We start from the raw sequence: 26,408 nt of genomic DNA on the forward strand, positions 1-26,408 counted from the left end.
CTGATTCATGCCTTATGCTACCCTGACTCAGAGGCATCCTAGAGTGAATTTTGCCACTGGCAAATCACCATGCATCATCACCACCACCAAGGAGCTGAGTTAGCATTTGGTTATTTTTCCCTGCCAATGGAGGATTTTTCCCTACAGGATATTTAGTGGTGCTTTGAAATGTAAATATCCCACCACACTGTTCATCACTTCCTCTGAGAAACTAATCCTCAGCTAAATAGCTGCATATCATCTCACTGGTCAGGAAAACTTTCCTGATATTCTGCTTTTAAACTTTCCCTTTCTTTCATTTCATTCCACTCCTCTCAGTTTAAATTAGTTTCATTCTATGAGTCCTAATGTTGAACCTCTCAACAAAGGTTTCCTGTTGAAACTATACTGTGAGCTAGACTGTGGTGCCTTGGTAGGGTCCCGCTTCATCAAAATCCTTGACCTGCTAGAACAAGAACATCAGGTGGGTCAAAACTGAGTATCTTTCATACAGTGTGTTATGAACAGGGGGCTGTAAACTTTGAGGGCTTGTCTACACATGAAAGTTATTCCAGAATAAGGTAGGTTGTAAATGTAAAGTGGAATAACTATTTGGGAATAACTGTGTAGACAACCGCTTATGGGCAGTTTGAGGGGGAGGCAGAGGGAATGATCTACTTTGCCACAGAATCACAGTGCACAGACTTGTTCAGGTAATGAGACTTTAGTAATGGAGAAGAAATGGATTTATTTCATGAAATCCCGATTAAGGACATAATCCTGAGAGGATCTGAGCACTCATGGCTCCCACTGAAGTGCTTGTCATGTTTTAGGATTGAACCCCCAAATCATTTAATAGCTATTCATTTCACATCTTCCTTTACAAGACAGCTAGCACAATTACTACAACACTAGGGAAATTTCACCAGTATGGAGTCTGAGGGTGGTGCTTTGGGTTCCAGCAATGCGACAAATTCAGAACAAGACTCAGGTGCCTAACTCCCTTAGCGAGCGAGGCTGTGGACGGCATTAAGAAGTACTGAGGTCATACCTTACAGTCCCTATGAACTAGGAAGTTGAGCTCCAGCTGGCTAGCCAATAGTCATGGATTGAAAAGAAAGCTATTAGTCCTCTCAGCTTGAAGAAAAACAGTAAAGTAATGATAATAAAAGCAAGCGGAAAAAGGTCAGGGTTTAAGATTAATATCAGAAAAAAAACCACTGCAAAATCCTACCCAGCGCCTCATCGTGGTGCAGCGGTGACCCTGGCCGTCTGACGGCTATGGTAACAGGGTGTATGCCCTGGCAGGTCTAACCATGCTACAAAGGTGTTGGACTACCCAATCCAGGGAACAGGATTGCTCTCTCAGAGGAAAGAGCAGTTTTCCTTCTCCTTAGAGGTTGAAGGCTAGCTAAGCTTGAGGAGGTACGCATGCCTGCCCGCCCAGCCAGTGGGATGGCTTGAAGTCAACGGCTAAAACAACATGAGTAAATGGGCCTCAGTTTCCTGCGCGTCATTGAACTGTTCTTCAGTAGTGGAGCGGAAATCAAGCGTTGAGAGGTTGCTAAAAATGTCAGGTGCTAGGCCGACACAACACCCTCGCTGTGTGTACTTACAATTGTACGTCGCTGGCAAGGGAGGAAATGTTAAACCATCTGATGGAGAAGAAAAGGATAAGATGCGACATCCTCGGTGTCTGCAAAACCCGATGAAAGAAGGAGTTGGAAGTCAACTGCAAGGATGGAAGCGCTGTGAGGCTCAGAAAGGGAGATGGCGCTAGAAATGTTGGAGGAGTTGGATTTATCATCAGTAAGGATTGGTCTTTGAAAGTCACATCATGCCAGCTAATATCATCATGTATCGGTGTGCTGCATCTTCAGATGGAGTCAAAAGCTACCCTCAAGGTCATCCAGGCCTACGCTCCCACAAGTGCAAGTGAGGATGAAGAAGTGGAAGAATTCCACCGAGAACTCGAAAGAGCCCTCGTGCAAAAGTCCACTTACACGGTCACGATGGGAGATTTCAACGCCAAGGTTGGGTGAGGGAAAGCTGGCGAAAAGTTCATAGGAAGATACGGCAGTGGCAAAAGGAATGAAAGAGGAGAAAGGTTCGTAGCAATGGCAGAAATGAAAGAACTGTACATAGCAAACACCTGGTACAAAAAGACAGCTGCAAGGAGGTGGACATGGATCGCGCTAAATGCAAAAAGCAAGAACAAAATCAACTACATTTTAGTCAATAAAAGGCATATCGTCCAAGATGTCTCTGTGGTGCTGCCTTTCAACACCGGCAGTGACCATTGCCTGCTTAGAGCAAAGTTGATTTCTGACAAAGCGGTGGAAAAGAAGGCGCTACAGATGACAAACTGGAAACAGCAGCCAAAGACCTTTGATGAAGCAAAATTGAAGAAATCGATTTGTGGGTTTGACTGGAGCCAGACGAAAATGTGTGATGAGGACTATAGTATCTTTGCCAACAAGCTGAGACATTGCATAAAAGCAGCTGAAATTGAAAAGCCAAAGGAGGCAAAAGGAAGATTGTTGAACGAAACAAAAAGCTTGTTGGAAAATCAGAGAAACATGAAAAGGAGCTCAGATAACAACCTCGAGTATTCCATTCTGTGCAAGCTTATACAGGAAAAACTGAAGGATGACTGAGAACTTCCAGAAAGAAAAGCTCCTCAAAACAGCTGAATCACGCAAGAGCCTCAGGACATGCAAGCAGGAATTGACGCAGTATAGATTGAGTGTAACAGCGTTGAAGAATGAGGATGGAGAGATAGTAATTGACAGAGCAGAGATGGAGGAGGTCTGCAGGGACTTCCATACAGAACTGTTCAAATCAAGAATCAAATGTCCTTCTCCCAATGCTCCAAGAGTCAGAAGAACGCGCCAACCCCCCCCCCAATAACTGTCAGTGAAGTCTGAAGCGCACTACATCAGATGAAGAAGGGAAAAGCTCCAGGCAAAGATGGAATAACATCAAAAATTATTTCTGCAGGAGGCAAAGAACTTTGGAAGGCCCTCGCTTTAAGATTCAGTCGATATCTTGAAGAACGAAGAATACCATCAAGCTGGAAGGAGTCGAATACCATCTTACTGCACAAGAAAGGCGATTGAGAAAAATCTTAAAAAACTACCGCCCTATATGCCTGGTCTCTCACATCTACAAGCTCTTTACAAAGGTGATAACGAACCGACTCTCACAGAGTCTGGATGAACAACAGCCGAGAGAGCATACAGGATTCCAAAGAAATTTCAGCACCATTGACCATATATTTACCTTTAGCCAGCTCCTAGAAAGAGCAAGGGAATACAAGCTCCTGCTGTGCATGGTTTTCATTGACTATGAAAAAACCTTTGACAGCGTCGAGTTTGAACCAATATTAAAGGTGCTCACAGAGCAGGGCATTAACACACACTACATCAGTTTGTTGAAGGAAGCGAATACCGGATACACAACAGACTACTCTCCTCAAAACTCCCCTCCACATCCCAATCGAGAAAGGTGTGAAGCAAGGAGATAAAATTACACCGAAACTATTCACTGCCTGCCTCTAAATGGTTATGAACAAGATCAATTGGAGGAGTGGTGTCAACATAAATGGAGAACGATTATCTCATCTCAGATTCGCAGACGACATCATGCTAATTGCCAAAAGCACTAACCAACTGCAGAGCATACTACGAAGACTCAACAAGAAAAGCAGTCAGGTCGGCCTGAAAATGAACCGCTGTAAAACGAAATATATGCTATCAGACGTCTTACGAAAAGCCCGAACAACAGTAGCAGGAGAAAAAAATCGAAAAAGTGGAACAGTACATATATTTGGGCCAAGAAGTCAATATGCGCCAAGACCTGAATGGAGAACTCTCGCGAAGGATTCGGGAAGGATGGTGTGCATTCAATTCCATCAAGGACGTCCTCAAGGGAAAAACCGACAAGACCACACGCGCAAATATCTTTAATTCAACAGTGCTGCCAGTCATGTTGTACGGCAGTGAAACGTGAGCACTGACGAAGAGAGAAGAGCAGCGGCTGTTGGTAGTTGAAAGGGCAATGGAATGAGCCATGTTGGGAATCTCCCTTCTGGATCACATCCCAAATGAAATGATCAGAGAACGCAGCGGTGTGAAAGATACCATCATGGAAAGCAGACCTAATAAGATGCAATGGGTGGGCCACACAGCATGGCTCAAGGACAATAGGTGGACCGCAATCATAGCTGAGTGGTACCCACGAGAACAGAAAAGGCCACCTGGCTGGCCTCCAAGAAGATGGGAAGATGACATTGTTAAACGCGAGAAGAATGGCAGCCGTGTTGTGATCGGCGCAGTCTTAACGACAGCTGAAAACTGTTGGATGTTTTCTACATTTTCAAATAGATTGATTTCAATTACAAACACAGAATACAAAATGTACAGTGCTCACTTTATATTTATTTTTATTACAAATATTTGCACTGTAAAAATGATAAACAAAATAAATAGTATATTTCAATTAATCTAATACAAGTTCTGTAGTGCAATCTCTTTATCATGAAAGTTGAACTTACAAATGTAGAATTATGTACAAAAAATAATTGCATTCAAAAATAAAACAAACAATGTAAAACTTTAGAACCTACAAGTCCACTCAGTCCTACTTCAGCCAATTGCTCAGACAAACAAGTTTGGTTACAATTTGCAGGAGATAATGCTGCCCACGTCTTGTTTACAATGTCACCTGAAAGCGAGAACAAGCATTCACATGGCACTGTTGTAGCCGGCATCGCAAGATATTTACGTGCCAGATGCGCTAAAGATTCATATGTCCCTTCATGCTTCAACCACCATTCCAGAATATATGCGTCCATGCTGATGACGGGTTCTGCTTAATAACGATCCAAAGCAGAGCAGACCGATGCATGTTCATTTTCATCATCTGAGTCAGATGCCACCAGCAGAAGAAGGTTGATTTTCTTTTTTGGTGGTTCAGGTTCTGTAGTTTCGGCATTGGAGTGTTGCTCTTTTAAGACATCTGAAAGCATTCTCTACACCTTGTCTGTCTCAGATTTTGGAAGGCACTTCAGGTTCTTAAACCTTGGGTCAAGTGCTGTAGCTATCTTTAGAAATCTCACATTGGTACCTTCTTTGCGTGTTGCCAAATCTGCTATGAAAGTGTTCTTAAAACGAACATGTGCTGGGTCACCATCCGAGACTGTTATAACATGAAATATATGGTCGAATGCGGGTAAAACAGAACAGGAGACATAAAATTCTCCCCCAAGGAATTCAGTCACAAATTTAATTAACGCATTATTTTTTTAATGAGCACCATCAGCATGGAAGCATGTTCTCTGGCATGGTGGTCAAAGCATGAAGGGGCATATGAATGTTTAGCATATCTGGCACATAAATACCTTGCAATGCCGGCTACAAAAGTGCCTGTTCTCACTTTCAGATGACATTGTAAATAAGAAGCAGTCAGAAGCATCTCCCATAAATTAAACAAACTTGTTTTTCTTAGCAATTGCTGAACAGGAAGTAGGACTGAGTGGACTTGTAAGCTCTAAAGTTTTACATTGGTTTGGTTTTGAGTGCAGTTATGTAAAAAACAAACAAACATACATCTACATTTGTAAATTACACTTTCATGATAAAGAGTTGGCACTACAGTATGTGCATGAAGTGAATTGAAAAATACAGTTTCTTTTATCATTTTTACAGTGCAAATATTTGTAATAAAAAATAATACAAAGTGAGCACTGTACACTTTGTATTCTGTGTTGTAATAGAAATCGATATATTTGAAAAAGTAGAAAAACATCCAAAAATATTTAATACATTTCGATTGGGGTTCTATTGTTTAACAGTGCGATTCAGTGATTAATTTTTTTAAATGTAGCTAATTTTTTGAGTTAGTTGTGTGAGTTAACTGTGATTAATCGACAGCCCTAGTAACAATTCATACTTTCTGATCTTCATTTTTACACAGAAGAAGCCCATAATCACCTTTTTTTCTCCACATCTAGTTCCATCTGCGGCAGCATCCAGTTTTGAGCGGCAGGATCCTTTCACTGAGCACCACAGTGTCTGGCAAATATTCTGTAAGAAAGAGAACAAACTGCAGCTACTTTCAGAAGAGCTGAACTCCCAGGCCACGATTTTCAAAAGTCATTAATGATTTTGGGATATCTCAATTTGAGATAGTTTAAGGGGCTTGACTTTCAGAGGTCAGGATGCTTAGAACTTTTTGAAAGCGAGGCCCCTTTAAAGTTCTCTCAAAATCAGATACTCCAGATCTCTAGTCACTGTTTAAAATTTTAGCCACAGAACAACTTTAAATTTACTCCTCATTAGTGTGTTGTCATAGATCTGTGCACAAATACAAAACTGTGAACATATTGTATCCAGCTGACTGAATTCAAGTTCTCTTGAGAATTTAAAAGTTCTCCCGATTGTCTGAACTGACATAACTCTCAAGCACCCACTGTTAATTGGAAAAATTTCTTTACAAAGTTTGGGGCACATTGTCCATGCAGAAGCAGCCTCAAGAGGGGAAAACATACCATAGCCCCTGACTGCATTTTCTCTTCATTAATCATGCTATTGGAAGTGTGGTTGACTTCTCCTTACAAGTGTCTCACCTTATTGACAGAATATTATTGCTGCAGTACCTGCAGGCCAAATCCCCAAATCTTCACTCAGTCTTAATCAGACAAGCACCTATACATTTCAGTGGGCATTCATCTATAAAAAGACACTTTAAAAATAAATTAGGACCTCAGGATTGGCTGGTAATTCTGCTTTTGGAATTAGGTTTCTTTGCACTATACATTTTTCATCGTTGCCTAATGTCTGTAATTTAGATTTAATCCTATGCACCTTAATTTTCATCCCCTTTTGGATTTGGTATATTGTAGGTTTTTTCTTCCTATTGTACATTGAGCAATTTACAGTGTGTGTGTGTGTGTGTGTGTGTGTGTGTTTACAAAGTATAAATAGGTTTCAAAGTAGCAGCCATGTTAATCTGTATCCAAAAAAAGAAAAGGAGTACTTGTGGCACCTTAGAGACTAAGGAATTTGAGCATAAGCTTTTTGTTCACCTGCACATCTAACAATGTGATATATGCCATCATGTGCCAGCAATGCCCCTCTGCCATGTACATTGGCCAAACCGGACAGACTCTACGTAAAAGAATAAATGGACACAAATCAGATGTCAAGAATTATAACATTCAAAAACCAGTAGGAAAACACGTCAATCTCTCTGGTCACTCGATTACAGACCTAAAAGTGGCAATTCTTCAACAAAAAAACTTCGAAAACAGACTCCAATGAGAGACTGCTGAATTGGAATTAATTTGCAAACTGGACACCATTATGTTAGGCTTGAATAAAGACCGGGAGTGGATGTGTCATTACACAAAGTAAAACTATTCCCCCCACCTCCACACACACACACTGTTCCTCACACGTGCTTGTCAACTGCTGGAAATGGCCCATCTTGATTATCACTACAAAATACTTGTTTTTTTTCTTTCCTGCTGGTAATAGCTCACCTTACCTGATCACTCTGGTTACAGTGTGTATGGTAACACCCATTGTTTCATGATCTCTGTGTATATAAAATCTCCCCACTGTATTTTCCACTGCATGCATCTGATGAAGTGAGCTGTAGCTCACGAAAGCTTATGCTCAAATAAATTTGTTAGTCTCTAAGGTGCCACAAGTACTCCTTTTCTTTTAACATATAAATAGCAACTTTATATACACACACACACACACACACGTGTTCCTATTTTGGCACTTAAACAACAGCTAGATTTTCCAAAGGACTCAGCACTTACCAGTTACCATTGTGACACTCATGATATCCAACATGACAAGTACTTTTGAAAATCTGACCCATAGGGTCTACCAGCCACATTCAGATATGAATTTGGATTCCAAAGTTTGGATCTTGGGTTTTGGCATCTCTCTGTTAAACTCATTCACAAAAAGTTTGTTTCAAGAGAGTTGCTTGTTATTTATCATGTGTATTGTTTGTGGGCTCCTATTATGATCACATCTTTAGAACACTGGGAAAGAAAGATGACGACAGAACTGCTCAAAGTATTCTAAAATCTTCACTCAAAGCATGGTTTTAGGTGAAGCAAACATGCCAATGGCTGCATTGAAGTTCCCTATTTATAATTCAATACTAGCATTGTTTAGAGCAGGGGTTTCCAACTGTGGGCCGTGGCCCAAAGGCGGGCCACAACAGTCCTGGGAGGTCTGCCAGCACAACTGCATTTGCCAGTCAAGTTCTTAGTAAATCTTTAATTCCGCGTGACTCATGTAATCGAAGTCAAAGCTATATACATGTAGTGTTTTGAGCTGTTTATGTTGGACAGAGTATAGGAAAAAAAACTTTATTTTTTAAAAAACAAGCTGTACTATGTCAAGTTTAATTCTCATGAGAACAATGGTACATTTTACTGCAAGGTAACCTAGCAACATACACTCAGTCCACCATTTACAACTGTAAAAAAAGGCAAGCAGTATTGCAATCTGACATGGATCAATCTCATTTTCGAAAATGAGAAGGGTGCACTGGTGAAGAAGATAAAGAAGTCCCAAACCATCTACAGGAACATGAAATGAACCAGCCAAAAAAATAAAGAAAGTGGTAAGAAAATATGATAAAACATACTCAAAGTTTGGATACTCCTTTACTGGATCATCAGAGTACCTGTTGCCACAGTGTAGTATAAAGTAACTGTTATTTTATATTTTTATTTACAATATTCAATTTTTTTTCTAATTAATAGAGATTAGGGTTGGGTCTTTACTTACACAGCTCAGAAATTTAGATTTTACACTAAAAAACTTGAAAATACAAAGTTTTCAAAGCTGGACAGCGATTATGTTTTAAAATCAACAAATAATAACACAATGTGTTTAACAATTTTTTTAACATTGTTGTATTGCTTATTGTTCAGTTTGATACATTTATACATTGTGTTTTCTGTGTCTGCATGCCACATTTTGCTCTCAACATTATATAAAGTGCAGCTTTACTAAAACGGTTTGGTTTCAAAGATCTTGAATAATATCTTTGAGTGCATATTGCTAGGACTTTCTATCATTACACGTTTACATTAACATGAAAAGGAAACCTACACTGTTTATTTACTGTGTTATAGTTTATGTGCATGTAATAATTAAAATTAGTAAGTGGGCCACAGTGCCAATTGCAGATGCACAGATGAGCCTCAGGGGAAAAAAGTTTGGGAACCCCTGTTTAGGGGGCAGTTGGGGACACTATATTTTCAGGATGTAGTCGCAGAGTTAAAATCTGTTCTGGCTGAGTGGTTTTCTACTACTGTGTATGGAAAGTTTTGTTCTTTATCCATTATATATGAAGTATGTTTTGTTCTTTTTCAACTATTGGATGGGTACTCCGCCACTCTATTTCCAATACTCAAGAAGAAATACACAGTTGGTAAATGTACTTTTAGCTTTCATCCACTAGAATAGCCTGTTTGATTGCTAGAACAGGGCTTTAAGATGAGTACATCCTGCTGCTGGCAGTTAGATTTTATAACGAAGTATTTTCTTCCATTGAAAAAGTCAGGGATTTATGCAGGAAACTCATTAGCTTTAATAGAAGTTATCCACATAAATCTCCATCATTAATAATGCTAGGTTAAAAAAAGGATACTACACACACCATAGAAGTAGCATTGTTCAGTGGGCAAACGTGGGAGCAACAGTCAGAAACTCATGGCTCTGAAATTGATACAATGCATGACAAGTCATTTATTTTATCATCAGCAATGTGCAAAGCACTTTACACACATGTATGAAATCAGGGTCTCTGCCTTGCAGAGCTTGCAATCTAAATAACCTCTAACCTCATAAGCTAAGCACCAAATTCCAATCTCATTAAAAATCAATGGAAGTTTTGGAGATAAAGGTTCAGTGACAAGGGATTCATAATCAGAATTTCAAAGGTGCAGATCACCTGCAGCTCTCATTGCATCAAAGGGCCAAATTCAGATAAATTTAGCTTAGTGTAAGCAGACGCATCTCTAATGGGAATTCACTAGACCTGTAAACAGTGGGGTAAGTTATACATTGAGTGCAAGTTGGTCAAAAAGCGGGAGTTAAGTCAGGAGCAGCAAAAGCTCCCTAAAAGTGGGGGAGGCCACAGATGCCCGAACCATGGCCCCGCCCCCACACTACCCCCTTTCCCGAGGCCCCGCCATTACATCACCCCGCCTCCTCGAGCCTTGCCCTAGCACAACCCCTCCCTCCAATGTTCTGCTCACCCTCTGCCTCTTCCTCCCCCTCCCCCCAAGACCCAGCCCCCCCGCTCACTCCTCTCCACTCCCTCTCCCCATCACTCACCCTTATGGCTGGTAAAAAGTGGTCTTTGGATGTCCTTGTTAATTTTATTTGATGGAAGCCTATTTGAAAGGATAGTTTTCAACTTGTGCCAATATACCAGTAGAGTCAAGGGTGTGTAAAATTAACTTAGGTTACATCTGGCATAGCCCTCCCACTTTTAAAAGTGATGGGCCCATGGCCCCCAGCCCCGGCCCCATTCCGGCACCCCTGTGTTAAGTGGCAAGGCAGTGTAAATCTCACCCAGCCCTCTCATAGAATACACTTGGGGGACTTCTATACCGCATGCTTCTTTCAGCGGCATAGGAGTACAGTAGAGTACATATACAAATAGTGCCCCCTAGCATGGGTATAGATAGGAGGGTAGACTGTGAAGTGTGGCTGAGGTGAGTAGAATAAAGACATGCCTGAAGGGTGTGGATATGTACCCGAGTATCTACCCTACATGACTTTCTTCCAGCCCAAGCTGTGCCTCCTAGCTACACTGTTTTTAGCAGTGTAGTCTCCCATTGCCTCCCTGCTGCTGAAGCCCTTCCCTGACACAGGGAAAGGCTCTGGCAGCAGGGAGTTACTGAAGCCTTTCCCTACAGCTTCCCCCATGCCATAGCCTTTCACTGACACAAGGGGTTATTCATCACACAGTGTGGCTGCTGCTGGCCTTTCATTGTGGCATGTAGCTATACATCTGTTGATCGCTTTTGATGATTACCTGTTCTGTTCATTCCCTCTGGGGCACCTAGCATCGTTGACAGTGCTGTGGGGTGTAGACGTAGCCTAAGTTAATTTTACACACCTTGAGTCTTCAATCTGTGCCAATATGCCGGTAAACTATCCTTTAATATAGGCTTGCATAAAATAAAATTAACAAGCACATCCAAAGACCATTTCAAAATAATCAGTGTAAAATACCTCACTTTTTGTTGATTTCATTGTAGGATTTAACAGAATACACAATTCTTTGCTTGTGCATTATTACTTGCAAAATGAAGGCTTGCAGTAAAAACGCTACAAATTGATTTGCTGACATATATTTACTTATAATTTAACTAGTCAGCAGATGCGAAATGCAAAGGCATAAAGACATAGTAGCTTCACATTCAAGCAGAAACAGAATTAACCAACACAAAATGATACTTTAATTTCCTATCTGTACAAAAAGATAAAATGACAGCTGCAAAGAACAGCTGTGAAACATGTAATGCATTCATTACGTCTACCCATACTGTTCATTCTGATTGAGAAGATTAATCAGAAATGTACAATACCACCAATAATAGTCAGTAGATGAGGATATACATAATGATCATAATGAAAAAAAGCAATCTGGAGGATCCTGGCAAACCACCGTTTCTAGGTCATTATGGACTGAGGTGTGGACAAGTGGAGGCAATAGGTGATTTACCAAGTAAGGAGTCTATCAAGTGCCTCCCTGCATATGCAAATTAAGGTTTTTGTAAGCATACCTATTGTACACCCACCCTAAACAATATGGCCCATAATAAAAGTGGGCAAACGTATGACATACAGGACCAAATACTGTTCAGGTGACTCTCACAGAAGTTAAGCAAATGTATCCAACTGAAGAATTTGGCCAAATGACAGCTAATGGGATGGAGGCTCCAAAATGCTTAACTTACTTTTGAAAATAAACTTTTAAGTCATAAAGACACTTTATAATTTTACCCAAGATCTATAATGTACATTTAAAAATGAAACCACTTCACCACTGAAATGCAGTCACCTGTGCATGAAACATAGTAACCTTTCATAATTCCCAAGACCACTACAAAACAATTTAGGATAGCCATATTCATTTGAAACTGGAGAAGAATTTTATGTAGGCAGAATAGAATTTCCCCAAACTGGAATTTGGTCAGGTCACAATAAGAACTAAAAGCTTAAATTCTTGTTAGTAGAATAGATGAAAACAAATGGCACTTACATCCACCTCTTCACAGAAAGTAGCAGTGGGGCCGTACTGCAGCTGGCATTGGTGATGTACATCATAGATCACTCCAGGGGCAATGAGTGGTGACTTTAAATCTTTCTTTTTTGGGATATCATCTAGACAGAACCCCCATCCTCGGCTAAAGATGAAAATTGGAAATTTAAAAACCACACAAATATGCTTTTAATTTTAATTTTGAATTTTTTTTTAATAACTCACCTTTAAAATTCTAATCATTAATGGCACTTTTCCAAGTGGTCTTTAGGAAACAACACTTCTAGATTCTAAGTTAAGCATGGGGAAATTTGCAAATAACTTATTTCCAATAATGTTTTAGGAACCTCTGATAAGAGCAAAGTACTTCAAAAAACCTGGGAGTATCTGCCATTCAGGAGCAGCCTGAGTATTAATGTATCTGGTATCTTGACCCACCCATGGCATATAGAAGGGGCCCTGAAGTCTGCAAAGGCAGCAGAATGTGTGTGGGTCTCCTTTGTGGTGTATCATGACTCCTGTGACCTTCTTAGCAGCTATTTCCTTCTCCTGTGAATTATAAAGAAGGGCAGCTCTCCCCATTTCACCTTGCAGAGGAGTTTAATGGAGGCCGAATGTAGTTTGGTAAATTAGAAATAGATTCAGTCTTTGGAATGAATTCAGTGAAAGCTGTAGACACTCAACAGTGTAGAAAGTCAGACCAGAGGTGTCTGAAGTTGGGCATCCAAAATTTGAGGCCCCTTTAATAAGAGGTCACTTGTAAGAATACAGTGATTTGTCCAAGGTCTCATAGGAAATCTGTGTCAGGCCCTCTGATGCTCTGCCACATACTTTAGCCAAAAGGCCATCTTTTCTCCCAGTAACCATATGATAGCTGTAGGTTACATCAAGTTTTGAACTCGTATTGTTGAAATCTAAGTCCAGTTTGAACATTGCACAATGTAACAATTCTTCCACTGTTCACTGTATCGTACTTGGTCAGATTTGGGTGTGCCATGACATGGGAACCAACAACATACCTCAAGGATCCTCAAAGGAAAAAATAATTAAGAATTTCTCCTCAACTCTGTGTCACCTCACATAGTATTCTACTCACTCACTCTAGGAAACGTGTGATGTATTCCTTGCTGCACGGTGACCAGGTGAGTGGAGAAGGATCATACTTTAGCTGCCGGGACATAATGTATGGATGTCTTCCAATGGGCTCACAGTCATTCTCTTTTCCATCATGCTGGATACCAAAACTAAAAGAATTACCAAGCACAGAAAATAGTCATTATAGCTGATAGTTACATAGCAACTTTCTTCCAAAGATCCCAAAGTAATCAGGAAAACATATAGGTATCACTTCATCCATGAGCTAAAAGTAGACAAAACCAACAGAAGTCAAGACTCTTGTTGCCTTCAGTGGGCATTAGATCAGGCATACAATGCACAACAGTGCCCCCAGGCAGAAAATAAAGAGTAAACTTCCCTAGTTGAAACTCTGGGAGAATTTTAGGGAGTCAAAACATAATTATCCAATTTGACTTTTGCCAAGCCCCATAGTTTACACCCAGTGCTTAATTTTTAATGAAAGAGGTGTCAGGAATCAAGCAATTAGGTGCTGGGAGTCAAGCAATATTTTTACTTTTATAACTGAGGCGGCAAGCCCAGATGTGCTGGGACTATGAACTGCCATGCATAGAGATGTTAGGGTTCAGCCCTGGCAAAAATTAAGCACTGTTTACACCCTGACTCTTGAATAAAGTTCCAGGGCATTTTTAATAATCATAGGTACTCATGCCTCATCCACACGGCAGCGCCCTTTAGTACCCTGCAGTGAAGATAATTTGGTAATGATTCAGAGGGAAGGATGCCACCTGGAGAACGCTCATACCACTTTCTGCAGCACCTTGCTTTTCAGGCCAAAACCCATCTTAGACTATGAAATTGGTTGAAATCACAGTACTAAGCAACATGGCTACAAGTTTGGGGTTTGCAGTGAGGGACTTTCAAAAGGGGAGGACTGCAAGTGCTGGAAGTCTGGGACAATACTGAAAACAAATCTCATAAAAATTGTAGGCCAAATTTTGCCCGATTAGTGTGCTGTAAATCAAAATAACTCCATTCACTTCAGTATAGTTATAGCGGACTCAGATCAGAATTTGGCCCATTAATCTTCTCTTAATAATTTATCTTTACAATACTTTCTAAAATAATTTCAAGGATGTCACTTTTTATTGATTTAGACAGAGGCATTGCTTCCCACATTGTCATATATTCATGAATGGATTGATGAATTAGCCTCTACTCTCCTCCCCATCTCTCTCCCCAGTTAACAATACTGTGCATTGTAACAGACCTTCCCCATAGCAGGTCCTCCCACAGCTGTTCATAACTCAGTCTTGTCTAACCTCTACAAAGCTTTTGTCAATCGTGGTAAAAGATTTACTACTCAATAACTTTTAACAATAATAATCAAGCACCCTGCTGAAAGACCAACATGAAAAAATTGCCACTGTAGCTCAGTGCAGCACCACACCCAGCGACTGTGCAAGGAATCAAAAAAACCCCCAATTACTTTAGACAGGTTTATTTTTCGGAAACATCACTGTTAAATCATCCCAGTATTTCAAAAGCTTTGGTGGCTCTTTCCCTCTTCCACAACTTTGTTTTTTTTTTTTTTTTTTTTAGATTTATATAAGGTGATCCTCCTCACCCCATCTCTGGGGGTGTATGCAAAAATGAAGGTCGAAATCACGTAGGCAAAGCTGAAAATCTCTATCTAAAACCACATGCCTTGGGGTACCAAAAATGACTATGACTGTCAGGAAGAGAGCTAGAGCTGGTCAGGAGGTTTCCATCTGAATGATTTTTTGACAGAAAATGCAGTTTCTGCAAAACTGAAATTTTCTACCTGATAATTTTGATTTGCCAATTTTGTTTCAATAGTCATTGTTACAACCAAAAAGAAAAAAAAGAATCAAAGAGCTATGGTCTGTGCTACACCAGATGATCACAATGGTCCCTTTTGGCCTTGGAATTTACAAGGGAAATACAATTTTAAGATAAATGTCAAACATTGCATTAGACCAGGCTAGACTCTGCATTCTACCTGTGTACTGTACCTGTGTCCAAGCTCATGTGCAATAGTGAATGCCAAAGGCAGCCCAGAATCTTCATTAATATTACAGCTCCGGTGAGGTTGGCACATACCAGATAGATGAGACAAACCTAAGGTTTCACAAGGACGATTCATGCCAGCACAGATGTCTTTTCTGTAAACACAGTGAAGACTTGAAGGTAAGAGAGTTTAAAACTGCATGTAATGCAGCTTACATTGGATAGTAAATCTCCATATCATCATATATTTGTTGTCAATCTGAATTTTCAGCAAAAGACGGTATGTCTAACACTTATACCACAATGTACGACTTATTATTTATTAGTCAATATTTATATTGTGATCATGCCCAAATATCCCAGTCAGGATTGGGGCCCACTTTTTCTTTATTGGTACAGTGCCTGCCACAAGAGACGTCCCTGTGCTGAAGGCCTCACAATCTCAGGACACAGACAAAAGGCAAGGGATGGGGATACAACAGACATGCAAATGAATATGGTAAAGAATTGGCATTGCTTAATTAGATACATGGATTGCAGTTGTTTGTTTGCGTTTTAATTGGGGATACAACTAGGGAGGAAGAGAGTAGGAAAAGGAAAGAAGGGGAAGAAAAACAGCTGCAGTTTGTCATATGTGTAGCTATGCTCATCAGCCTGGGATTTGTAGGATTTGCAGAGTCGATTCTTAAGGAGGGAGCTGAAGGAGGATAAAGCAGTGGCTGTTCAGTTTTTAATCACAAAGTTTTTCCAAGGCAGGCAGCATCAGACAGCACATTGGTGTGTGAGAAGCTGACTGGTGGTAGCCAAGGCAGGAAATGCCAGCAGAGTGAAGGTGAGGGTTGTCGTCATTTTAAGTTGCTAGATCACCTTGGCAGCAGGAAGCTAAATTATAAAGGGACTTGAATGTAAAGACTTGATTGATTGGAAATTACACCATTTTTTCCAGGCAAGCGGTGTGCCAATCCTTGCTCTTGGCTCCAAAAATTCAGCTATTGTGGAACAGAGTTTTCTATTTGATGCCGAGGAAAAGATAGAATGTGCACATCTGAGATTCAGAACAGTGAAGGTAAATCTTCCTTCCCCGCTCATTTTCCACATCCTTAAGATCTTCTGCACTAATCGGTTTGGATAGAGTTCCTCCTGACTAACAGATGAAGACTGCATAACTAAGTCCTTTGATTATATTATTCTCTCTCCCTTTATGGGTTTGTCTACAGTGCAGCTGTAAGGTGCAAATGATGATCGGGTAGCCACTCTGAGTACAATTCCATCTGAGATTTCAGGTATGTACTTAGGCAGCTAGTGCCTCCCACCGCTCACACCAACAAGGGTAAACTTCTGTTTTTAGCACACTCGGTTCAATTAAGCTAGCATGAGTATATCTACTCCAACAGGAAATTATACCTTCCAGCTCCAGTTTAGGCACACCCTAAATGGAAGTGAGCATGGGCTGATTATGAAGGGAGTATTATCCCAGTCTCTTCTTAGACAAGGACAATACCTTATTTTTTGCAATACGTGGCAGGGATTTTTAACCTTTTGGAAATGCAGGAGAGTATGACAACTGAATAATAAAGGTGCAGGGAATACTCTATGGAATACTGTCTCTTGTAGCACCCAGGATCCACTTATCCATTTACTCTAGGCCCATGCAATGAAGAAATCTTTAAATCTTCTGCCTATGATGGCATTCTGTGCACGGCTCTGTGCCTCTAATTGACATTGGTGAGGCCTCATCTGGAGTACTGTGTCCAGTTTTGGGCCCCACACTACAAGAAGCTTGTGGAAAAATTGGAAAGAGTCCAGCGGAGGGCAACAAAAATGATTAGGGGATTGGAACACATGACTTATGAGGAGAGGCTGGGGGAACTGGGATTGTTTAGTCTGTGGAAGAGAAGACTGAGGGGGGATTTGATAGCTGCTTTCAACTACCTGAAAGGGGGTTCCAAAGAGGATGGCTCTAGACTGTTCTCAGTGGTAGCAGATGACAGAACGAGGAGTAATGGTCTCAAGTTGCAGTGGGGAAGGTTTAGGTTGGATATGTGGAAAAACTTTTTCACTAGGAGGGTGGTGAAGCACTGGAATGGGTTACCTAGGGAGGTGGTGGAATCTCCTTCTGTCATAAATATAAAGGGAAGGGTAAACCCCTTTCAAATCCCTCCTGGCCAGAAGAAAAATACTCTCACCTGTAAAGGGTTAAGAAGCTACAGGTAACCTCACTGGCACCTGACCAAAATGACCAATGAGGAGACAAGATACTTTCAAAAGCTGGGAGGAGGGAGAGAAACAAAGGGTCTGCGTCTGTCTGTTTGCTGCTTTTGCCGGGGACAGAACAGGAATGGAGTCTTAGAACTTTTAGTAAGTAATCTAGCTAGGTATGTGTTAGATTATGATTTCTTTAAATGGCTGAGAAAAGAACTGTGCTGAATAGAATGACTATTCCTGTCTGTGTGTCTTTTTTGAAACTTAAGGTTTTGCCTAGAGGGATTCTCTATGTTTTGAATCTAATTACCCTGTAAGGTATCTACCATCCTGATTTTACAGAGGTGATTCCTTTACTTCTATTAAAAGTCTTCTTGTAAGAAAACTGAATGCTTTTTCATTGTTCTATGATCCAAGGGTTTGGGTCTGTGGTCACCTATGCAAATTGGTGACGATTTTTACCAAACCTTCCCCAGGAAGTGGGGTGCAAGGGTTGGGAGGATTTTGGGGGGAAAGACGTGTCCAAACTACGTTTCCCAGTAAACCCAGTTAAAGTTTGGTGGTGGCAGTGGAAATCCAGGGGCAAAGGATAAAATTAATTTGTACCTTGGGAAAGTTTTAATCTAAGCTGGTAAAAGTAAGCTTAGGAGGTTTTCATGCAGGTCCCTACATCTGTACCCTATAGTTCAGAGTGGGGAAGGAATCTTGACACCTTCCTTAGATATTTTTAAGGTCAGGGCTTGACAAAGCCCTGGCTGGGATGATTTAGTTGGGAATTGGTCCTGCTTTGAGCAGGGGGTTGAACTGGATGACCTCCTGAGGTCCCTTCCAACCCTGATATTCTATGATCTTCATGGTGATTATTTGAAGTTTGAGGGGTTCATCCCTGGTAAAGCATCACAGGAAGAGTCATTTTCTTCTAACACTGAACAGGGATTTTTATTAGAATAAGGTAAAGAGTGGTTTCAGAATAGCAGCGGTGTTCGTCTGTATTCGCAAAAAGAAAAGGGAGTACTTGTGGCACCTTAGAGACTAACAAATTTATTTGAGCATAAGCTTTTGTGAGCTACAGCTCACTTCATCGGATGCATTCGGTGGTAAAGAGTGTGATCCCTAAAGCTACTCTCTCACTGCTCCACTGTAGGCTTTCTGTTTAGAATTTTTCCCAGGCATCTAATTGCCTGGATTCCTGTTTAGTTTTAGGGAAAAGATGTTCACATAAGCTCATTAAAATGCCCAAGACAATTTCACCTGGAGCACAGCACAGGGCCCACAGGTGGTTGGCAACTGATGTGGTGTTACAGAGGCAGCAGCAAGCCACAATAAAAATATTAATGGAAGGCAAATTTCAAAGCCACGTACAAATATTTATGCAGCAACTGAATTTTTAAATCACGTATGAGAATTTGTGCCATAAGCGTTTGTGTGCTTATCCAACTGAAACAATACCACAGGCCTTCTCTGACCAATTGCAACTGAGTAATCCACCTCAAATAGTGAATATGCACAGGTAACCAATTGAGAAATATTTTATCATCTTTATGAACTGTGAAAACAAAATTGTTGAATACTTTTGAACGACAAATATATTTGAGGCAATCACGATCTTCTGATGGATATTCAGCAATACAGAGAAAGAGACAAAATCTGTCAGACCCAATAACTATCCTGCGAATTATTTGCACAACTATAGCGGCCCATTGGAAATGTCTGCTTACCCCTCTTTCTATACATAATGGCTGAGACCCACCACTATGAAATATGAATGAAAAGATATCAAGACATTTTTGCATGTTTACAACCATTTAGCTAGAAGTCTGAAAGTAAACTGTATTACTCAAACAGCAAGATATTCTGCTATCGTGAAGTGTAGTTATTTGTTATTGTAGTGTTTTGTAATTAGGGGGCTGCTGATCTACAGGCTGGGCTTTTGGCCCTAATATTTTTTCCTTGAGAAAATAATTGATTGAAGCAATCAACAAGAGATGGGCCCAAAGTGAATCTTAATCTCAGCCTTCCCAAGCACTGATGTTTGAGGACGTTTACATTTGGATCTGATTACAGATCTGAATTTCCTGGCTATGACCCATGTCTAATAAAACACCTACAGATACGAATAAAACATTATATAGGCTTTGCAAACAGATGTAAGCAACCCTCTACAAGGTACAGTGGGTCAGTTTTGACACCTTCCAGCCTTAACAGTGTACTTTTATGTAACCGCTCATAAACTCCACCTGTACTAGCATCTGATATGCTCATCAAACAAAGTTATTTTTGTACTAAAACTGTCCTTCAGAAATTACATGTATTCATCAGGAACAACAGTATATGAGACGTGTCTATGTGTTGGCGGTGGGGTGGGGGGGAACCAAAAGGAGGCTATACGCATGTTCTCAGTGAAAGAAATATTAATAAAATAATATTTTGAAGCTTCTCTCCAGGGTTGTGACCATACCTAGTTAGAAGTACAGCTACATCATGATGTATTGGGTTGACATCATTTTTGGGATTGATGCTTTTCTGCCATTTGCAGAAGCTGGCTAATGTCTTATCTGCGTGATGAACTATTTTCAAGCCTTGCTAAAGGAAAAAAAGAAGAAAATATTATTACAAAGACTGCATTGTATTGCTAGAGCACAGCAGCAACATTAATTATCAGGCTCACTAAAGTCATTGCCCAAAGCTAGAAACATTAGGAGCAATGACCGTTATTTGCCTAATATCCCAAGTATTAAGTTAAAACTGTCATTTTTGCAGCTAGTGTAACTAGAGAAAAAGTATATCAAAAGAGGAAATTAGCGTTTTTGGGAAGAAGCCTTCATAAAATGAAACTAACAACTGCATTTTTCAAACAACAATATTTTATTTTACTCTTGGAAACTAGTATTCTTCCTGACACAAAGATTAAGATTAATTTGCAAGTAATCTGGAGAAAGCTACCTTCCATCATGTTTATCACCTTTAATGCAACATGAACAATCTCATGATGAGGTAACATTTTATGCTTTCATGGATACATTTCCTTCACTTCTTTTTTTAAAAGCTGAAAAAAATGTACAACAGTCGTCTTATGATCAGAGAGAACAAACACAAGTTGAAGAAAAAACATACTTTGCAGTGCAAAATAAGCTCTAGCAAAAACATATTTCCCTCTTCCTTGGTTTTGCCACAGAGCCCTGGTCTACACGATGGGGTTAAGTCAAATTTAGCTGCGTTAGGTCGATTTAAAAATGACTGCATCCACACAACCAACCCCGTTCCGTGGACCTAAAGGGCTCTTAAACTCAACTTCTGTACTCCTCTCCGACGAGGGGAGTAGCGCTAAAATCGACCTTGCTGGGTCGAATTTGGGGTAGTGCAGACGGGTTTGCATCAAGGAGAAACACACATAACTGTCACACCGTAGCCTGGCCAGTCATGAAACTGGTTTTCAAAGCCTCTCGGATGCACAGCGTGCCTTGCTGTGCTCTTCTAATCGCCTTATTGTCTGGCTGCTCAAAATCGAATATCAGGCAATTTGCCTCAAGTTCCCACCCCGCCATAAACGTCTCCCCTTACTCTCACAGATATTATGGAGCACACAGCAATAACAATGGGAATGTTGGTTGCGCGGAGGTCTGGTCAACAGCGCCAGCGAGCTTTTAAACGTTCAAAGGCACATTCTACCACCATTCTGCACTTGCTCAGCCTATAGCTGAACTGCTCCTTACTACTGTCCAGGCTTCATGAGCCATGGGAGCAAGAGGTAGGCATGACTGTGCGGTGCTGCCGGCTGGGAGAGCAGCCTGAGGCAGAAGCCTCCAGCTCGCAGGAGAGCAGAGTTGCGGTGGAGACGTGCACCATGCCTTGGAGGTTGCTAGGAGCTGGGCAGGGAAGACATTCCCAGAACCCCTGGCCAAGCTACATGTCCGATGAGGACGGTTACCAGTCCTACTGCACTGTGTGCTGCAGAGTTGCAGTGGAAGCGGAGGAGCCGTACACCATGGACGAGGACAGCTAGCAGTCCTACTGCTCCGTCTGCTGTGAAGGCACCCAGGAGCTGCTGCTGTGTAGCAGTGCCAGCTGCTGCAGGTGCTTCTGTGTCGAATGCTTGGAGGTCCTGGTAGGGCAAGGTGCCTCGGCCAAGGCAAAAGAGCAAGAGCCCTGGAGCTGTTACATGTGTCAACCACAGAAGTGCTATGGGGTGTTACAGCGCCTACCGGACTGGAATGTACGGCTGCAAGACTTCTTCACCAGTGACAAGGGACAGGAAGATGATGCATCTAAAAAGGCCCGCACATTTCCCAGAGTCACTACCCTTGATAACAGAACGTCAATGATTGCATTAGCTACTTGGATCACAGCAGTCCCCACAGTAGACTTGCCCACAACAGCAGTGGTGACGGTGAGCTGAGCGGGCTCCATGCTTGCCATGGTATGGTGACTGCATGGGGAACCAAGGAAAAAAGGTGCAAAACAATTGTCTGCCGTTGCTTTCATGGAGGGAGGGGCAACTGACAACATGTACCCAAAACCACCCACGACAATGTTTTTGCCCCATCAGGCATTGGGAGCTTAACCCAGAAATCCAACGGGCAGCGGAGACTGTGGGAACTGTGGGATAGGTACCCACAGTGCACCGCTCTGTAAGTCGATGCTAGCCATGGTAGTGAGGAAGCACTCCACCGACTTAATGCGCTTAGTGTGGACATACGCGATCAACTGTATAAAATAGAATTCTAAAAATTGACTTCTCTAAAATCAACCTAATTTCGTAGTGTAGACTTACCCTTACTCTGCCTCACTCCTAGTATATTATTATTTAGGGTAAAGTTTTCCAAAGCACTGAAGTGCCATAAGCATCTACGTTCCTTTTTCAAAGGTGCATTAGGCATTTAGGGGCCTAAGTCTCATTGAAAGTCAATGAGTACTTAAAAAGAAGAGGAGTACTTGAGGCACCTTAGAGACTAACCAATTTATTTGAGCATAAGCTTTCATGAGCTACAGCTCACTTCATCGGATGATGATGTAGCTCACGAAAGCTCATGCTCAAATAAATTGGTTAGTCTCTAAGGTGCCACAAGTCCTCCTTTTCTTTTTGCGAATACAGACTAACACGGCTGTTACTCTGAAATGAGTACTTAAACTCCCAAGTGTTTAAGTCAGTTTTGAAAATGGGCTTTAGATGCTTTTGAAAATTTTACCCTTGATAACCTTACCCATCGGGTTAGCTGGATAAATCAGGCTCCTATTTTGAAAATTATTTCACCTGTGCAGACACTAGCTCTCACGTGGAGACCAATTGACTTCAACAGCCCAGGTCTCCACCTGGTGTAGGATTAGGACCTTTGATCATAAGTCCATTTGGACAGAGACCTTATTTTAAGGCTATATCCACAGAAAGCCTTGCACAATTATGGCGCTATGAAAATAACCATTAAAGTTACAATAATCGGCATTCATTTAGGGGTGGTTACAGCATTTATGAGACATGGAACATGCAATCACCTCCATGTGGTTAGTTCACAACAATGAACATTTTATCAGCCACTGTTTCTCTGAGTTTTGAAAAGGAGCTTATGGGGAAAATAACCTGTCTTGCAGACATACAATAGTAGATCGGCTTCTTCAGAAAGCTCCACAGGCAGCTGCACTTGCTTTATGAATATGCTATGCGATCAGACGGGGGATGGTTCATTTGAGCATCCTGTACATTTGAATCTCTGCTCCGCAGCAAGCCTCCTCAATCTTTGAAAGTCCTCTTCTGGTGCTGAAGAGTTTTCCCCTCACACACAATTATCCTAATGTTTGAACATTTTAACTAAGTTTCCTTTTGGAAGTTTATGCAGAAACACCTGCAGTTATGACCTAACCAATGTGCCATTTAGAGCAGCAGTTAGGTTTAAAACAGCTGTGCCAGAGTTAATAGATTAACAGAGGAGTGAAATGAGCAAAATATTTTAAACAAGCAACCCTTCCCCCCCCCCGCCCACACACACACACAGTGGATGCACTCATTACTCTCTTTAATGGTAATCTAAATACCCTACCAAAATCTCTCTTCAGTGCACTGTGTGCCCAACTTTCTTCACTGTAATCTTGGGGGAAACAAAATCTCACCTCTTCCTCTTCAAGAAGAATAAGGCGGACAAGCACGATGTGGATTGCATTGCCAATGCTTGGATCATGGAACAATCCTGTGACCTGTGTCAGAGCCAGGAGGTAAGAAATTAATTGATTCCTCTACAGCAAGACAGAACTTGAGAGAGGAAATATACAGGTTATTTCAAGCAGAGTGCCCTCTCTGTTTTTTTTCCCCTCCTACATGTTATTGATATTCACTTTGCATTCTGAAATGCAATAACTGTGATGAACTACTTCAGCAATTAACAGAAGTTAAGATGTTATGCAGCAAAATTTACAATCCATTAAAAAATTACTTTAAGTTAATTTTTTCTCGTTTAGGGTCCAATCCACTATTGTGTAGTCGTTTACATCAGTGCAAGACAGGTGTAAAACACTGCCAGTGCACAATAGTAGCATTTTACATCCACTTTGTACTGGTGGGAATGACTACCAAAGGTTCAGGGCAACAGCGAATGAGGCATTAATTGTTGGGTTCTGTAGAAACTCCATTAGGATTCGGCTGGCCAAAGGAAAAAGAGAAAGTCAATACTAGGCAAATAGAAGCGAGGTGAAAAATATATACAGTAGTACCATCAGCGTAGAAGTGGAAGCTAAGGGTTTGTCTTCACTACTGGCTAAATCGGCACTGCTGCGATTGATGCAGTGGGCATTGATTTAGTGGGTCTAGTGAAGACAGGATAAGTTGATGGCAGAGCGCTCTCCCATCAACTTCAGTACTCCACCTTCCCAAAAGGAGGAAGCTATGTCGACAGGAAAGCAGATTAGACACTGCTGTAAGTCAATCTAAGCTGCTTTGACTTAAGTTACGTAACTTAACTAAAAAAGAAAAGGAGTACTTGTGGCACCTTAGAGACTAACCACTTTATTTTGTTGTGGCACCGTAGAGACAAACAAAATAAATTGGTTAGTCTCTACGGTGCCACAAGTACTCCTTTTTCTTTTTGTGGATACAGACTAACACGGCTGCTACTCTGTAACTTAACTAGCGTAACTTAGATTGCTTAACCACATTAGTGTAGAGCAGACTTGAGACTAAAGATAAAATGACAGAGGGAGCAGTTAGACTAAAAAATAGCAAAGGGCCCAGCACTGAACTCCAAGTCCTCATGCCCCAAATGGTGGTGTCAGTATGCATACGATTAGACAGGCTGCTTCTCAAGAGCATTACTAGTAAAAGGAAGAGATGGGGGGAGGGGGCAGTAGGAGCAGAGCTGACACTTAAGCCTGGTCTATACTTAAAATTTAGGTTGACTTTGCTAGGTCACTCAGGGGTCCTGAGCATCATCGTTAGATTGACCTAAGCCCCAGCATAGATGTGGCTAAATCAACGGAGGAATTCTTCTGTCAACCTAGCTACTGCTGGTTGGGGAGATGGATTATCTGCATAGATCGTAAAACCCTTCCATCAGTCTAGGAAGTGTATACACTGCAGTGCTGTAGTATATGTCCTTAGTCACAATAATCTGCCAGAGGAAGTCATTTTCCTCCTCAGCCGGGAAGAGTTGCATCTGTTGTTTGAAAAGAGCTTCACTCTGAGTACAAAAATTGATCAGTTACATTGGGCTCTGTAAACAGTTACTCCAAAACAATACAGTATTGATGGCTACAAAATGAAACAGAATTTCAAGACTTTTGTGTGAATCCATTGCAGATGTGTCCCATTATTGCAAATTATATAATCAAAAACCTAGGAGACATCTGAATTGCCTTAGCTGAATACCATAGGATGGAAAAAATATATTGTGCTGGCTCTTAATTCTTCAGAAATGTCTCAGCTGAAAGATAATTATACTCCTTAGCAGCTGCCAAAAAAGGCTGTTCCTAGTGGGGGCTGGTTAGTCTAACAAAGTCTCAGTCACACAAAGGACTATTGAATTATGATGTACTTATGGGTTTTTTTAAGTGCATGTCAGATTTTTTCTTGGGCTATTAATACAGTACATAAATATTACATTTACAGTACATAAATTAGTGAAAAAAAGGATTTTACATAAGAACGGCCATACTGCGTCAGACCAAAGTCCATCTAGCCCAGTATCCTGTCTTCTGACAGTGGCCAATGCCAAGTGCCCCAGAGGGAACGAACAGAACAGGTAATCATCAAGTGATCCATCCCCTGTTGCCCATTCCTAGCTTCTGACAAACAGAGGCTAGGGACACCATCCCTGTCCATCCTGGCTAATAGCCACTGATGGACCTATCTTCCATGAATTTATCTAGTTCTTTTTTTAATCCTGTTATAGTCTTGGCCTTCACAGCATCCTCTGGCAAGGAGTTCCAAAGGTTGACTATGCATTGTGTGAAAAAAACACTTCCTTTTGTTTGTTCTAAACCTGCTGCCTATTAATTTCATTTGGGGCTCCCTAGTAATGTTATGAGAGAGTAAACAACACTTCCTTATTTACTTTCTCCACACCAGTCATGATTTTATAGACCTCTATCATATCCCCCCCAAGCCATCTCTTTTCCAAGCTGAAAAGTCCCAGTCTTATTAATATCTCCTCTCATGGCACCCGTACCATACCCCTAATCATTTTTGTTGCCCTTTTCTGAAAGTTTTCCAATATATCTTTTTCAAGATGGGGTGACCACATCTGCACGCACTATTCAAGATGTGGGAGTCTTATGGCTATATATAGACACAATATGATATTTTCTGTCTTATTATCAATCCCTTT

The 26,408-nt window shown here is 41.1% G+C and overlaps 1 protein-coding gene across 1 annotated transcript in view; it reads right to left on the bottom strand.

The window, feature by feature from the left end:
* Positions 1 to 26,408, bottom strand: part of ADAMTS12 (ADAM metallopeptidase with thrombospondin type 1 motif 12) — a 329,278-nt gene that overhangs the window by 128,628 nt on the left and 174,242 nt on the right. Inside the window, exons 5-10 of the mRNA XM_073343691.1 lie at positions 23,704 to 23,787; positions 20,060 to 20,184; positions 15,405 to 15,554; positions 13,395 to 13,538; positions 12,295 to 12,439; positions 5,973 to 6,065 (exon numbers count right to left, since the gene is read on the bottom strand). Of these exons, the coding sequence (XP_073199792.1) occupies positions 5,973 to 6,065; positions 12,295 to 12,439; positions 13,395 to 13,538; positions 15,405 to 15,554; positions 20,060 to 20,184; positions 23,704 to 23,787 (741 nt within the window). The remainder of the gene's footprint in view (positions 1 to 5,972; positions 6,066 to 12,294; positions 12,440 to 13,394; positions 13,539 to 15,404; positions 15,555 to 20,059; positions 20,185 to 23,703; positions 23,788 to 26,408) is intronic.

Source organism: Lepidochelys kempii, chromosome 5 (assembly GCF_965140265.1).
Source record: "Lepidochelys kempii isolate rLepKem1 chromosome 5, rLepKem1.hap2, whole genome shotgun sequence".
In the NCBI taxonomy this organism is placed as follows: Eukaryota; Metazoa; Chordata; order Testudines; family Cheloniidae; genus Lepidochelys; species Lepidochelys kempii.